Source organism: Spinacia oleracea, chromosome 2 (genome assembly GCF_020520425.1).
Source record: "Spinacia oleracea cultivar Varoflay chromosome 2, BTI_SOV_V1, whole genome shotgun sequence".
Classification (NCBI taxonomy): domain Eukaryota; kingdom Viridiplantae; phylum Streptophyta; class Magnoliopsida; order Caryophyllales; family Amaranthaceae; genus Spinacia; species Spinacia oleracea.
The window spans coordinates 108494170-108511772 of record NC_079488.1 but is presented as its reverse complement, the minus strand read 5'-3'; the positions used below and the strand labels follow the sequence as shown (position 1 = coordinate 108511772).

The following is a 17603-nucleotide window of genomic DNA, read 5'->3' as shown; positions in this document are numbered from 1 at the left end:
GGATGTTATTTGAACAAACACAAATATGGTGCGGTAAAGAATTGTGTTCGAATTTGCTAGGATAAGCAAATATTGTGAAAGAATTAGTGTGTTTATTTTTAAATATCAAACATATATTGTTTGAAAAATTCATTTGTAAGAAGTATTTTTGAAAAAATTATATTTTTGGGGTATCAATAACTTATAGTTACTCTTTTGATAAGATTATACTAATCTTATGATATTATTTCAAAAAAATAAATTATCCAGATCGATACGAATTGGAGTTTCAAAGTCTTCGAAGGAATACATATGTGTATTGGTGTGAGAGATTCAGTATGAATATAAGTTATATTCTAATGAATATAAGTTGTATAAACGTTTTTTAAAAAAGAATTGGGTGGATGGCCGCGCACTCTTGTCCCAAGCACTGCCACTGCTAGTAGTGGTACATTAAAAGAGGCCACAAAAGTATTTGAGATCGACTAGGGGTGGACACGAGCTGAACCGAGCCGAACTCTATATGGCTCGGCTTGGTTTGGTTAAATTTTCCCGAGTTCGAATTTACCTTGAGCTTAAAATTCCTTATCGAGCCAGGCTTGATAAGAATTCTTCGAGTTCGAACCGAGTTTCGAGCTTTTTCGAGCCTTGACTCGATAAACTAATAAACCACATTCTACCAACATGTACAATAATATATTAATAAATTTCTTAATCTAACATTATAATAATATTTTTCTTGGACAAGTTATGTAAAATATATTTCCCTATTTGTCATTCAATTGATAATTTAGACTATAGTATTAAAATTCTCATAAATATACAATATTATTCTTAAACTAACGAACTCGCGAGCTTTTGAGCCGAACACTATTGAGTTTGAGTTTGGTTCATTTAGTTATCGAACCATAAATTTAAGTTCATGCTTGGTTCATTTACAAACGAATCGAGCTCGAGCCGAACTTTTATCGAACCGATTTCGAGCTATTCACGAACAATATTGTTCGTGTCCACCCCTATTTGAGACAATCCAGCATAACCCCTAAAGTTTGCTTTCACTTAATTAAGAAACTAGTTTAGGGCCCGTGCAACGCACGGCTACTACTAAAATAATTTATTATTTTAATAGTAACTAAAAGACTTGTGATATTAGGAAAACATGAAAGTAAAAAGGATATATGAAAAAGTATAAATTCAAAGTTGTGTAAAAAAAATATTCAAATGAACTAAATTTGCATATTACTAAACAAAGTTAAAAATTATAGTCGTTTACTTGTATGTAGAACGATCTAACAACGTTAACCAAACCCGAATGACTCAAGACTAATTTTCGAAAAGACCCGAGCATAACCGAGTTAGTCAAATACAACATATTTTGAATTGAGTAAAATCTTGATAAACTTGTATGTTAGTCTACTTACCATGTTTTTTTTTTTTTTTTTTTTTTTGAGGGAAGTCCACTTACCATGTATAAATATTTTAATTAACATTCTTACTTACCAGTTACCATGTATTATATTATTAATAGTAGACTAACATTAGAAGTTCATTTATCAATATTTTTATATTTCTTATCAGATTAAAAAGTTATATACATAAATAAAATTATATCATAAAGGAAAAAAGAATATTGATTTAGCTTTCCTCCAATAATATATTATGCAGTGCATATCTATGGTATTTAAAATATATTTTTATCTTAGTTTCTTAAAAAAGCGTAATGTAATTTATTTATTTTAAAGTAAAAAAATAAAAAAAAATATTTTGGCGGGAAAAAATCACACCAGGACATGACACGTGTCATTCCTGGTGTCTCTTTTAGTATATAGTAATAGATGCGATTACACCTTAATACCTTACTAGCAGAAATAAGTAAGTAATCATACATCACATACTACAGCCTTCGTTTACTTCACAATTCTGCAGCTTCATCATCACCAATATTATTATTGACTCTAAAAACATTCATCAACACCTTGTAAAACCGAGATGCTAGGTTGCTGCTGCTGCCGCCTTCGTATTTAAAAAGGCCCATATCTGGAGCAATTTGACTAACTTTGGACACAATCCAAGGCTTATCATTATCATACGTTAAATCTATCACTGGCTTGATCTCCCCTTTCTTATTAGAGGTCTTAATCCCTAGTGTAGTTGCCTGCCAATTTGTTTCCAATTTAATCATTTTAAGGTCAGGCATAATCTCAAACTCATCGAAATTTTCCAGAATAAATTTCTCGATATACTCAAATCGTGTTGCCTCTGCTATCATTTGGACGACAATAAGCATAAACTTAGCTTCGATCTTGTCATTAACCGGCTTGCCGTAAACATTGTTGATAAACATGTCAAGTTGTTTAACTCCCAAACCCAGTTTCTTTCTATCGCCGCCCTTGCTTTCCAATCCATAATAGTTACTTCCATAGTAAATTTCCCGACGATTATCACCTACAGGCACCTCTGGGAACAGATACTTGGTCGCATATGGAGAAACGTCAGGTTCACGAAATATATGTGCTCTTAAAACCTCTTTATTATTAACTTTAATTTTGTCAAGATATCCAAGCACATATAAATTGAACTTATCTTCTTTACTGATAGCGATTGTGATTGTCCCTCCACCTGATGCCTTGAGATCAATGAAAAGAAACTTGGGCTTTTTTGGAGCTTCTGCTGCCATTACTGGTATGTTGGTACCACCATACTTCAGTTTCGGATCCTTGACTTTTTCACGAATTTCGTTTATCAGATTTGAGTAGGTAGTCTTCGTTGCACTTTCTACGTCCAAACTTAGATCTGATGCTGCGAAACTAGGCTCAAGTATCACCAATATTGATATTGCTACCACCACAAAAGCCTTCATTGTTTTCCCTTCCATTTCTACTTCTTTCGCCTGTCAAAAATAATACACGTACACCAATGTTTTTGTTAGAAATATATATATTCATATATACTACCTCCGTTTTTCTGAGTTTGCGATCTATCCTTTGCAAAACATATATGTCACGGAATACTCGCAACGTTTTGATAGGACACGCTTACCAATACACAACTTTGATCATTAATATATTTAATTATACATTATAAAAACTTATAAAATAAGCTACTAAGACAGCCCCTTTCTCAGCCGTCGCCCCTCAAATCACCCTCAAGGCCGGACCTACATATATATTACTGATAGAATATATGTACAATTACCTCCGTTTTTTTGAGTTGCGTTCTACCCTTTTCAAAATATATATTACATTCGTTTCAAAATAATATTTACGTTACTTTTTACACAAATATTAAAATGTAATAAGAAAAGTGCATAAAAAAACGAGGGTGGGTAAAGTAAAATAGATATGTAAAAATAAGGGTAAGTGTAAGAAAAAATGTATATAGCAAGAGGAAATGAGTGAAAATTGTAAATGTTTTGGGATGGAAAAGGTAAAATAGTAAATCTTCATATCTAAATATGGAATAAACACAATAAAAAGAACATTATTAATTAAACGAAAAATACAAAAATTAGTATGAAATGATGTATGTACTATACTAGAAAACGATTAGAGTAACTAAAACATAATTAAGCGGTTCGACAGCTAGTTAAACCAAGAAAAATAACCATATATTTGATTGCATAGAGGAACAATATTCAACCCATCAACAATAGCTTAGAAAAATTAGATGGCCCTAGAAAACATATAGCGTGACAATTCATGCGCATCAACAAGAAAACGGCTTACCAAAAGAAAAACTGCAATGGTTTTGAAACCGGTTGAGCGAGTTATAGACGTGGATGACTCAGAGAACGTCGTACGTACATGTCGTACTGAACAAACAATGCGTTGCCATCTTCTTTAAGTAGAGAAATTTAGTGGGGGAAATGATGCAGAGACTTTTTAGTTTAAAATTACTTAGTTACAAAGTATATATATTAAAAAAAAAAGGTGATTAATTAGTAGAAGATGCAATGTTGTTGTCTGCAAATAATTGAAGTATTTGTCAACCATCAGTATATACTACCCCTATTTTAAAATAATCTTTACGCTGTATCTCATGAATGAAAAGTTACACTTTTTACTATCTCAGCTAACTATAATGTATGTGGAAATATATAAAGGTAAATTTACCAAAAATGACCATTTATAGCTCAAAATTTGCTAAGAATGGCCTTACAATTTATATTTTTGGTGAAATCGGACCTTAAAGTAAAAAGTCTTTGCGAGAGACAACATGTTCACACCTTCCGGCATTAACTTTGATTTTCCAGCCTCTGACCATCACGTACAGGTCACGTGTTGTCGAAGTTGGCTATGTTCACCCTTTTCACCCACTTTCCGGCATTGACTAGCTTTAGATTTTTTTATATAAAAAAATTAAAATTGTGCTATTACAACCTTATATAAAAACAGTTTTTCTAACGTGTGCACGGACACACATTAACAAAACAGGTTTGTAATAAACATATGATAATAAAGGATATATATAAGTTTAAAAAGGTATGTTAAATATTTGATTTGTGAAATGATAAAACATACCTTAATTTTAACTATAACCAATTTAATCACTTTCCCCCTAATTTCTCACTTGATATATTTTAGCCAACTTCCTAATATGAATCAAAAAAATAAAAACAACTTGTTTTCCGCCATACTTCATTCACTGCTAAAGCTTTTGCCGCCTAACTATTAAGGTCTCAATTAATTGCTAGTATTTGCATGTTTGCTGCCTAATTACTATCACAAGCCTACCCCTTTTCTTTTCTTTTTTTTATCGAAAATACTTCCTTCATTCTTTTTTAAATGACAATTATTTAGGCACATTTGTCAATGCGTGATTAACATTAATATCTCCAATTATAGAATAAGAAACATTATAAAATTTTGATATTTAAAAAATATTTATTGAAACAAATCTAATAAGATCCAACAATAATATGTTTTTTCTTAAATATAAACCACAAAAGGAAGTCAAAGGAGTTTGTGTAATCGAATAGTGTCAAAAACTCAATTGTGTCATATAAATAAGAACAGATGAAGTAATTTGCAAGTTTGCCGCCTAACTATAACTCAAACTCTTAAACATTAAGATCAAAACGGAGCTTGAATCCCCATATAAATGTTAATATTGTTTGCCGCCAAACTATATTTTTCATTTAATTTTTTTTTTATCAGCTTATATAATTTTCTTTTGGTGAAAAGCTTATATAAATGTTAAAAGCTTTAGCAGTGAATGAAGTATAGCGGTAAACAAGTTATTTCTATTCTTTTGGATTCATATTAGGAAGTTGGCTAAAAAAATCAAGTGAGAAATTAGGGAAAAAATAATAAAATTGGTTAGAGTTAAAATTAAATTATGTTTTATTATTTCACAAATCAAATAATATTTTAGTAAAGATGGTTGTGGGCCGAGCCAGACAGAGATCCGACCTGATCCGACACGAATCCGGCCTAAAAAAAGCCCGACTCGAGCCATGGATCAGGCTCGGGCTGCAGCTTTTTGGAAAAAGCACGAACATGACACGACATTACAAAACACGCTAAATTAAAATTAGGCTTAGACGACGGGCCAATCCGTCCCGACAAGAGGGCACATGGGCCGCCTGATCCCTATTTTTGAAACTTATGGTGCAGCCCGCCATGGCCCATGACAAGTGGGCTTGTGTAGACCAAGCCTGTTTAGGCCCATGCACGGGTCAGCTCAACCCACATCCATCTTTACATTTTAGTAGTCATTCAAATCTAAGTGACATTTTCGCATAGTAAATTTACATTGGCTACACACAATAATTTTGTACTTTTGTAGCCACTATAATAATCGATATGTCATAATCCGTAAATGGAATATCGTTCATTTGTCAATGTCAATTGTCATCATTTTCAACCATAATTTTGAAAATTAAGAAAGATAAGAGATCGTGTCTCACACGTCTTTATAATTTTGGCATGGATGTACTTAATTATCTAGTTGGTCTATTGTTCATCTTTTTCCACCAACAATGTACGACCCAATTATTTCTCATGAATAGATGATTATTTTATTGGACAGAAATAAATTACGGAGTATAAGCAATCTTATTGATGATCTGATCGTCAAGGAAGCATTCTTTGAGGGTTCTAAATCATCGACACAATTTTGTATGTTATGATAGTGTTTACATTCACATTTACATTAAGTAACATTATAACTCGTAATAAAAAATTCGGTCTTATAATACTCTAAATTTTTTAGAAATAAATACATGAAAATAAGATCATCGGTCATTTATTTAATTTCAAGGTTGTTTGAATTTTCAAGGTTTAATATGACAACCCGTACGAACATACATCAAGGAAACAACACAAAAACAACAACATATATTGACAAGCTAGCATGGCATATATACGCACCAAAGCTCCATTATTAACTTGTATACTCCGTATTATTATTCATAATTAAACAACATCCAATAATCACATAATTATATCTTGATTACTTGATGTCAACGCAACGATGGTGGTGGATAGAATGAAGCTTATTCTAGCATATAATTTGTTAGACTACTAGATCTCCGCAAGTTCCTCTTGTGTAGCATACAAGGTCGGGACAACACGAACTTGAGGTAACTATTGCAGATTTCGTTCCTTTGCTGGCACCTTTCTGGTTGATTCTCAAACATCATGTTTGTGGTTCCATGCACTGCCAAAGTTGGTTGAGTCATGGTTCCTAGCACCACAACGATAACTATGAGTAGTGAATAACCAACCTTCATGTTCACGGCCATCTCTTTCCGGACTTCTTAGAGTTATATGTAGACGGAATACGATGCCAGGACCGGCTAGCTAGGTTTCGTGAGTGAGTTGTAACTTTGTGTGTTTTGTTGGTGTAATTGTTTTTGATGAGAGAATGAGACCCATTTTATAGTTGGGGAAATGTTTAGTTGGTGAGTTTCTTATTTATTTATTTTTCTTTAATTTAATGTGCCAAATAAATCATGTCCATGAACTTAAGGATAAACTTTTTTTTTAAATAAGGGGAAACTAGCACGGGCACAATTCGATAATGACTTGTTTTAAAGGAAAACGAGTATCAGAAATTTATGCCCAAATAAACAAACATTCAAAAAAAAAAAAAAAAAACTCAAATAAACAAATTAATTAAAGCCTTAAAGGACAATAATTGAAGAGTAAATTGACTTGAAATTAAATAAACAGCATTCACAATTTCACGTAATCACGTGATAACAAAGTGCTAATGTTATTCATGGCAGGACAACGGAACATGTTGACAAATTAATTTAAACGGCTCGAAATAAGAGATAAAGAGAATAAAATTGTATCGTTATTCGACGTCCATATACGTTAAAAATGCACATAAAATCTAATGTAAAAGTACGATTTTACCATTATAATATGTCACCTCTACCTCTTTCTTTCAACTCAAGTTTTCACTCTCAGATTATTTAATTAAAACAAAAAAATAATTTTCTTAATTTATAAAATATAATAAAAAAATCAGAAAATCAATAGAACTTATTTCCGTAAATTTTTCAAAAAAATTCATAAGTAATATTTTTAATTAACTTAACATTTAAAAAAAAATTACATATATTATAAATTAAATAAGGGGATGTAAAATAATTTTTTTTTAAAAAAATAGATTTAGGCTATAAATGAAAAATAATTCAAAAACAATTTTTTAAAGAAGGGGTGCCGCCCAGAGATGACAGCCCCTGCCATGTCGCTGCCGCCCAGAAACGTCGGTTTCGACAGTGGCTCAGCCGCGGCGGGTGTACCATGGTCGCAACCGGCGTTAACGTTTCTGGGCGGCAGTGACATGGCATCTCCGACAACTACTCGTGCTTCTGTGACACTTTTCTCCTCCTCCTCGTCGTGCTATCTCTCCTTTTCTACAACTCCTCTGCCGTCGTTCAACTACGGCCAATAAAGTGTACTCGTTGATGCTTCTCTCCTCCTCCTTGTCGTGCAGTTTTGTGTCTAATTTGCCGGTGAAACCTCTCTCCTTTTGTGTTGAAGGTGCGGGAGTTAACAGGGAAGGGAAGGGGAGGGGTTTCCAATTGAAGGATGCCAGAGATAACAGAGAAGGGGAGGGGTGAAGTGAGGGAGGGGTTGATTTTGTCGGTTGAGTTTGGACGGAGATAACAGGGAAGGGAAGGGTTGAATGTGTGGTGAAGAGGGAGGGAAAAGTGACTTTCTGTTTAAGCGTAAAATTGTACTTTCACTATAAATACACAGGTATTTTTAGCAAATGAGGACGTCGAATAAAAAACCCCTAAAAAAAAGGTGATTAATTAGTAGAAGATGCAATGTTGTTGTCTGCAAATAATTGAAGTATTTGTCAACCATCAGTATATACTACCCCTATTTTAAAATAATCTTTACGCTGTATCTCATGAATGAAAAGTTACACTTTTTACTATCTCAGCTAACTATAATGTATGTGGAAATATATAAAGGTAAATTTACCAAAAATGACCATTTATAGCTCAAAATTTGCTAAGAATGGCCTTACAATTTATATTTTTGGTGAAATCGGACCTTAAAGTAAAAAGTCTTTGCGAGAGACAACATGTTCACACCTTCCGGCATTAACTTTGATTTTCCAGCCTCTGACCATCACGTACAGGTCACGTGTTGTCGAAGTTGGCTATGTTCACCCTTTTCACCCACTTTCCGGCATTGACTAGCTTTAGATTTTTTTATATAAAAAAATTAAAATTGTGCTATTACAACCTTATATAAAAACAGTTTTTCTAACGTGTGCACGGACACACATTAACAAAACAGGTTTGTAATAAACATATGATAATAAAGGATATATATAAGTTTAAAAAGGTATGTTAAATATTTGATTTGTGAAATGATAAAACATACCTTAATTTTAACTATAACCAATTTAATCACTTTCCCCCTAATTTCTCACTTGATATATTTTAGCCAACTTCCTAATATGAATCAAAAAAATAAAAACAACTTGTTTTCCGCCATATTTCATTCACTGCTAAAGCTTTTGCCGCCTAACTATTAAGGTCTCAATTAATTGCTAGTATTTGCATGTTTGCTGCCTAATTACTATCACAAGCCTACCCCTTTTCTTTTTTTTTTTATCGAAAATACTTCCTTCATTCTTTTTTAAATGACAATTATTTAGGCACATTTGTCAATGCGTGATTAACATTAATATCTCCAATTATAGAATAAGAAACATTATAAAATTTTGATATTTAAAAAATATTTATTGAAACAAATCTAATAAGATCCAACAATAATATGTTTTTTCTTAAATATAAACCACAAAAGGAAGTCAAAGGAGTTCGTGTAATCGAATAGTGTCAAAAACTCAATTGTGTCATATAAATAAGAACAGATGAAATACTTTGCAAGTTTGCCGCCTAACTATAACTCAAACTCTTAAACATTAAGATCAAAACGGAGCTTGAATCCCCATATAAATGTTAATATTGTTTGCCGCCAAACTATATTTTTCATTTAATTTTTTTTTTATCAGCTTATATAATTTTCTTTTGGTGAAAAGCTTATATAAATGTTAAAAGCTTTAGCAGTGAATGAAGTATAGCGGTAAACAAGTTATTTCTATTCTTTTGGATTCATATTAGGAAGTTGGCTAAAAAAATCAAGTGAGAAATTAGGGAAAAAATAATAAAATTGGTTAGAGTTAAAATTAAATTATGTTTTATTATTTCACAAATCAAATAATATTTTAGTAAAGATGGTTGTGGGCCGAGCCAGACAGAGATCCGACCTGATCCGGCACGAATCCGGCCTAAAAAAAGCCCGACTCGAGCCATGGATCAGGCTCGGGCTGCAGCTTTTTGGAAAAAGCACGAACATGACACGACATTACAAAACACGCTAAATTAAAATTAGGCTTAGACGACGGGCCAATCCGTCCCGACAAGAGGGCACATGGGCCGCCTGATCCCTATTTTTGAAACTTATGGTGCAGCCCGCCATGGCCCATGACAAGTGGGCTTGTGTAGACCAAGCCTGTTTAGGCCCATGCACGGGTCAGCTCAACCCACATCCATCTTTACATTTTAGTAGTCATTCAAATCTAAGTGACATTTTCGCATAGTAAATTTACATTGGCTACACACAATAATTTTGTACTTTTGTAGCCACTATAATAATCGATATGTCATAATCCGTAAATGGAATATCGTTCATTTGTCAATGTCAATTGTCATCATTTTCAACCATAATTTTGAAAATTAAGAAAGATAAGAGATCGTGTCTCACACGTCTTTATAATTTTGGCATGGATGTACTTAATTATCTAGTTGGTCTATTGTTCATCTTTTTCCACCAACAATGTACGACCCAATTATTTCTCATGAATAGATGATTATTTTATTGGACAGAAATAAATTACGGAGTATAAGCAATCTTATTGATGATCTGATCGTCAAGGAAGCATTCTTTGAGGGTTCTAAATCATCGACACAATTTTGTATGTTATGATAGTGTTTACATTCACATTTACATTAAGTAACATTATAACTCGTAATAAAAAATTCGGTCTTATAATACTCTAAATTTTTTAGAAATAAATACATGAAAATAAGATCATCGGTCATTTATTTAATTTCAAGGTTGTTTGAATTTTCAAGGTTTAATATGACAACCCGTACGAACATACATCAAGGAAACAACACAAAAACAACAACATATATTGACAAGCTAGCATGGCATATATACGCACCAAAGCTCCATTATTAACTTGTATACTCCGTATTATTATTCATAATTAAACAACATCCAATAATCACATAATTATATCTTGATTACTTGATGTCAACGCAACGATGGTGGTGGATAGAATGAAGCTTATTCTAGCATATAATTTGTTAGACTACTAGATCTCCGCAAGTTCCTCTTGTGTAGCATACAAGGTCGGGACAACACGAACTTGAGGTAACTATTGCAGATTTCGTTCCTTTGCTGGCACCTTTCTGGTTGATTCTCAAACATCATGTTTGTGGTTCCATGCACTGCCAAAGTTGGTTGAGTCATGGTTCCTAGCACCACAACGATAACTATGAGTAGTGCATAACCAACCTTCATGTTCACGGCCATCTCTTTCCGGACTTCTTAGAGTTATATGTAGACGGAATACGATGCCAGGACTGGCTAGCTAGGTTTCGTGAGTGAGTTGTAACTTTGTGTGTTTTGTTGGTGTAATTGTTTTTGATGAGAGAATGAGACCCATTTTATAGTTGGGGAAATGTTTAGTTGGTGAGTTTCTTATTTATTTATTTTTCTTTAATTTAATGTGCCAAATAAATCATGTCCATGAACTTAAGGATAAACTTTTTTTTAAAATAAGGGGAAACTAGCACGGGCACAATTCGATAATGACTTGTTTTAAAGGAAAACGAGTATCAGAAATTTATGCCCAAATAAACAAACATTCAAAAAAAAAAAAAAAACTCAAATAAACAAATTAATTAAAGCCTTAAAGGACAATAATTGAAGAGTAAATTGACTTGAAATTAAATAAACAGCATTCACAATTTCACGTAATCACGTGATAACAAAGTGCTAATGTTATTCATGGCAGGACAACGGAACATGTTGACAAATTAATTTAAACGGCTCGAAATAAGAGATAAAGAGAATAAAATTGTATCGTTATTCGACGTCCATATACGTTAAAAATGCACATAAAATCTAATGTAAAAGTACGATTTTACCATTATAATATGTCACCTCTACATCTTTCGCTTTTCAACTCAAGTTTTCACTCTCAGATTATTTAATTAAAACAAAAAAATAATTTTCTTAATTTATAAAATATAATAAAAAAATCAGAAAATCAATAAAACTTATTTCCGTAAATTTTTCAAAAAAATTCATAAGTAATATTTTTAATTAACTTAACATTTTAAAAAAAAATTACATATATTATAAATTAAATAAGGGGATGTAAAATATATTTTTTAAAAAAATAGATTTAGGCTATAAATGAAAAAAAATTCAAAAACAATTTTTTTTAAAGAAGGGGTGCCGCCCAGAAACGACGGTTTCGACAATGGCTCAGCCGGGGCGGCTGTACCATGGTCGCAACCGGCGTTTCTGGGCAGCAGTGACATGGCAGGGGCAGCCATCTATGGGTGGCACCCATGTTCGGAAAAAAAAATCAGTAACCGTCGACCTCTTTGGCGGCATCTCCGACAACTACTCGTGCTTTTGCGACACTTTACTCCTCCTCCTCGTCGCGCTATCTCTCCTTTTCCATAACTCCTCTGCCGTCGTTCAACTACGGCCAATAAAGTGTACTCGTTGATGCTTCTCTCCTCCTCCTTGTCGTGCAGTTTTGTGTCTAATTTTCCGGTGGAACCTCTCTCCTTTTGTGTTGAAGGTGCGGGGGTTAACAGGGAAGGGAAGGGGAGGGGTTTCCAATTGAAGGTTGCCAGAGATAACAGAGAAGGGGAGGGGTTGATTTTGTAGGTTGAAGGTGGCAGCGAGTGCCGGTTGAGTTTGGACGGAGATAACAGGGGAGGGAAGGGTTGAATGTGGGGTGAAGAGGGAGGGAAAAGTGAATATTTGTTTAAGGGTAAAATTGTATTTTCACTATAAATACGCAGGTATTTTAGCAAATGAGGACGTCGAATAAAAACCCCATAAAAAATTGAACCTAGATACGGAGTACCGCAGTCTGTATACACACTTGTACAAAGTAGTTACAAAGTACTTTTTTTTACGCAAAACCGACGATATATATTAATTAGGCAGGGCTAAAATCCCCAGATCAAGATTCTCAGAGAGAGAATACAAAGTTTGAGCACAATATCCAAAATATTCCTAACACTTCTAAAAAGCGTAGGATAACGCACAGTAAACCAAACAAAAATACCCGAGAAAACTATAACTTGTGAAATCCAACCTTGCCTAAAGGAAAGCAAAAGACACATAAAATACTAATATATACAAAAGAACGCCAAAACATAAAGTTGTGGACACATGCGTCTTCCCAAAATGAAGTCATCCAAATTAGTTGTTGGTAACGCTTCCATTTTCCTCATCATCTTCAATTTCAACAACATGTACGTTATTTGTTGTTGTTGAACCACCAACAACGAATGGAACAAACTCCTTGCCTTTTCCTTTATCCACCTCAACTCCTTGCTGAGCAGTATTTGAACTTTGCAACCCCTTCTTAATGGTCGAAACAATGGAGCCAAAAACAATCTGAGTAGCTGAAGGACCTTCACAAATCGTGTTTATAATCTCCGTATTCTTCTTTTTTGCATTACAAATAGCTCGAACCTGCTCACGAGCGTTTCTTCTCATCTCTTCTACATAGACTGGATTTGCTTTCTCAAAATCCCCTTCATATTCATCTTTGGCACAGGAAGGAATTATATAATGAAGCTTATGCTGCACCATCATAATTAAAGAATGCGCTGCTAAGGCATGAGCAACTCTATTGTAAGTTTTGGGGATATGAGAAAAAGTGATAATCCATCCCTCCCCTAATAACTGAGAAACCTCCCTAAGAACAGGGCCCAACTCATGATGAGGATGATCCTTCACCTTATCCAGCAACAACTTCAGATTTAGAGCATCATTCTCTATTTCCAATTTGTCAATCATGAAGTTTTTTGCTATCTTCAGGCCCTCTCTCAATGCATAAAGCTCAGAAGCTAGAGGAGAATGAACCTTAAATTTTGTGGAGAATCCCACAAACCAGGAACCAGTGTGTCTTCGAAAGACACCTCCCCCTCCAGCTATGTTCCCTGACTTCCACGCACCATCTATGTTAAGCTTCATGTACCCTTCTATGGGTGGCATCCAATGCTTCTTTGGTATGACCTTATCAGACCTGTTGTTTGGAAACTTATCCTGAAAAGCTAAGTTAGTAGAATTCCAATCCACAAAAAAAGAATTATAAAGAGAGAAGGCACTTTTCATTTTTAGATCAAAGACTGCTTTGTTTCTTGTAATCCAAATATGCCAAAGTGCTATAGTAAAAATAACTTTCCATCTTTTTGAGTTATGAAGATTAAACTGAATCCAATTCCTCCAGTCTGTATTATAAAAGCGATTATATTGGAACTTTTCATTTTTCCATACTCTTTGGAAAATAAAAGACCAAAGCACACTAGATTGAGGACAATCTCTAAAAAGATGTATGTGATCTTCTTTATGGTGGAGACATCTAGTACAAATCGGACTGATACTGTTGATTTTCTGATTTAAAGAGGAAGCTACAGGTAGAATTTCATGGCAGCAATTCCAGAGAAGCATTTTATATTTAAAATGACATTTAATTTTCCAAATAGAGTTCCAAGGAACATGATCTTGAATGATGGGTGAAGGGCTCGTTAACTGAATATGATAAGCTGATTTGATTTCAAAATCCCAATTTTTTGAGAATTTCCATCGAATGAAGTCCTTCTCCTCTGAATTGTTAGAAAGAGGGTAGGCCAAAATAAGATCTTTTATATGAGAAGGGATGATATGTTGGATTTCATCCAAATGCCACTTCCCATCTTTAATTATTCTTTCAACAAACCAGTGAGCCTTTAGGTCTGGAATTTTAATACCCTCAAGAGTGTAAAGAGGAGCTTCCCCAATCCAATGATGATACCAGATAGAAGTGTTCTTCCCATTCCCAATCCCTATCATTAATCCCTGATGGAGAATTGGATTTCCTTTGAGAATGTCTCTCCATATAGGGGACTGATTATAAGTAGGAAAGCAGTTTAAAAGATTTGTATTCTTAAGATATTTTTCTTTCATAATTTTCACCCATAGCTTGTCTGGTTTAGTTAGAATGCTCCACCCTAATTTTGCCATAAAAGCTAAGTTCCACTCTTTAAGCCTTCTAATCCCTAAGCCTCCCAAAGTAGTAGAACTAGTAACCTTACTCCAAGCAATTCTTGACATATATTTACTATTATCCACTTTGTTCCAAAGGAATTTTCTACAACATTTTTCAAGAGCATAGGAAATGGTGGTTGGGAATAAATTGGTTTGCATAGCATAAAGAGGGAAAGAATTGAGAACTGCTTTAATAAGAGTACAACGTCCAGCCATGTTTAGAAGTTTGGCTTGCCATCCCCTTATTCTATCCATAGTTTTGTCAAGAAGCCCCTTGTAATTGGTGATTTTCAGTTTATGAGGTCTAATGTCTACCCCTAGGTATTTTCCAAAAGAAGTTGAAATCTTTAGGCCATAGTTTCCAGCAATATCATTCCTTATATTGTGATTCAAGGAAGAAGGAAATATGATGGTAGATTTAGTCAAACTTAACTTTAATCCAGACATATTCCCAAAATGAGTTAGAGTATCCATGATGGTAGACATGTTATCCTCAGAGGCTACACTAAATAAGAAAACGTCATCCGCGTAGAAAACGTGAGAGATTTTAATATTCTTAGTCAAGGCAACTGGCTTCCATTGAGCTTGATGAACTAAATTTTCAATCATGATTGAGAGTCTGTCCAAACAAAGGACAAAGATATAGGAAGAAAGCGGATCCCCTTGTCTAATACCCCTTGAAGGATAAAAGGGATCACAAATTTCTCCATTCCAGAGAACGGAAATGGAAGAAGAAGTGATGCAGGACATAATGAGATTGATAAGATTCACTGGAAATTCAAAATAATAAAGAGTTTCTCTAATAAAACCCCATTCTAAACTATCGTAAGCTTTAGTGATATCCAATTTTAAGGCCATTATTTTATTTTTCTTCTTTGCCTTATGAAAATGATGAGCCATTTCCTTGACCAAAATAACATTATCTTCAATTCCCCTACCCTTAATAAAACTAGATTGTAAGGGGCTTATGATACGCTGTAAAACAGATTTAAGCCTTGAAGAAACAATCTTAGTGATCAGCTTATAAATAGTGTTACAAAGACCTATTGGTCTAAATTCAGTAATGACAGAAGGGTTAGCAATTTTAGGAATTAAAGCTAAATAGGAGTTATTAATATCTTTGGGGATGCAGCCATTTCTGAAACAAGAAACACAAAATTCATAAATAGAAAGGCCAATATCCTTCCAATGTCTTTGAAAGAAGATTGGTTGAATGCCATCTGGTCCTGGGGATTTAATAGGGGCCATAGAAAAAAGGTTGTGATGAACTTCTTCTATGGAAACCATGGCTGATAATTCTCTAATTTCATCTTCATTTAATTTTAAACCATTATTTGTAGAGCAGTGAAGATTACTATGGTGATGTGTGGTAGTAAAGAGACGTTGAAAATAAGAAGTTGCCATGTTTTTTAATTCCTGTTGATCAGTAATCCAATCATTAGCCTCATTTTTTAGGGTTAAGATCTTTCCTCTCGATTTTTTAATCTTAGCCATAATATGGAAATATTTAGTATTATAGTCCCCATATCTTCTCCAATCAAGACCCGCCTTTTGAGCCCAGATAATTCTTTCCTTCATAAAAATATCTTTAAGCTTTCCAATTAATTCAGCTTCTAGATTAATCAAATAGCGAGAATAATGGTGACTCAGAGCAATTTGAATACCATCAATTCTAGCCATAATATTGGCTTTTTGTTTTTCTAGGTTTCCAAAAATATTATGATTCCAGCCGTTAATGGTCCGAAGAAACCTATTCCTACCTTCTAAAAAATTATTATTAGGAAATTTCCAATTATTGACGAAGTAATTAGAGAACTCAGGATGCGATAACCAAATTTCTTTACATCTAAAAGGAAAGGAACCAGAGATAAAGGAATTCTGCAAAGTAACTAAAACAGGAGAATGATCAGAATGAATGCGAGGGAGATGATGAACCTTAGTGTGTGGGAAATTGTCCATCCATGGCGAATTTGCTAGAGCTCGATCCAACCGCTCCTGAATCAGATCCACCTCATCCCTAGCATTAGTCCAGGTGTATTTGCAGCCATTGTAACCAATATCCACCAAACCAGCATCGTCCATAAAATTTTTGAGGTTGCGCCCCTGCGAGCTTCTAACTGGACGTCCCCCCATTTTTTCTGATTGCGATGTTACTTCATTCATATCGCCCAAGACCAACCAGGGAGTATCAGGAGGAGGTAATCAGAACGTCTTTGATCCCAAAAATGATTTCTCCGAGCAGAAGTGCTCGGAGCATGCATGGCTGTGATCAGACCCTCTTTTCCCAAATTTTTGAAATGGAAAAGAGCGTGGAAATGATGATATTCTGCATCAAATAGGACCAAATCAACTGTATTTTTCCAGAACACCCACATCCCCCCTCTTGTTTGCACTGGTCTCACCACTCTATAGTCATGAAAGCGTAATTCTCCCATTACTTCTCTAGCACGACTCCCATCGGATTTGGTTTCCAAGAAGATGAAAATATCTGGATGCTGATTAGCAATAATTTCTTTCGCATTATCCATGAAGAGATTCCTGTTGGCTCCACGAACATTCCAAATGCAGACTTTCATTTGAGGGTTAGGTTTAACAAGAGCTGAATTAATTGTAACCTGATTATTGGGATTGCATGGCTGACTGATCAAGTAGCTCTCCCAATCCTTCCAAAATTGCTGAGCTCCTGTCAGATGAACATCCTCCAGCCTCACTGGTGTCAAGTAAGTGAAGATTTGTCTGTGGGCCAGAGGCGGGTTCCAAAATTTGCCTTTTATTTGCAACCCCACCACCTCCTCC

General features: G+C 34.3%; 2 protein-coding genes across 2 annotated transcripts; both read right to left on the bottom strand.

The window, feature by feature from the left end:
* Positions 1–1430: 1430 nt before the first annotated feature.
* On the bottom strand, positions 1431–3845 carry LOC110781972 (ribosome-inactivating protein saporin-7-like). Its single transcript, XM_021986016.2, has 2 exons — positions 3705–3845; positions 1431–2869 (listed from the first exon to the last, which is right to left on the bottom strand). The coding sequence occupies exon 2, from the start codon at positions 2852–2854 to the stop codon at positions 1892–1894; it is 963 nt and encodes a 320-aa protein (XP_021841708.2). The 5' UTR covers positions 2855–2869; positions 3705–3845; the 3' UTR covers positions 1431–1891.
* A 9129-nt stretch (positions 3846–12974) lies between these two features.
* Positions 12975–16940, bottom strand: LOC130467706 (uncharacterized). Its single transcript, XM_056836301.1, has one exon. It carries the CDS (start codon positions 16938–16940, stop codon positions 12975–12977), a length of 3966 nt encoding a protein of 1321 aa, XP_056692279.1.
* Positions 16941–17603: the final 663 nt, after the last annotated feature.

Excerpts from the sequence above, each read along its gene's own strand:
- LOC110781972 (XM_021986016.2), bottom strand. The coding sequence starts at position 2,854 with ATGGAAGGGAAAACAATGAAGGCTTTTGTGGTGGTAGCAATATCAATA.
- LOC130467706 (XM_056836301.1), bottom strand. The coding sequence starts at position 16,940 with ATGGGGGGACGTCCAGTTAGAAGCTCGCAGGGGCGCAACCTCAAAAAT.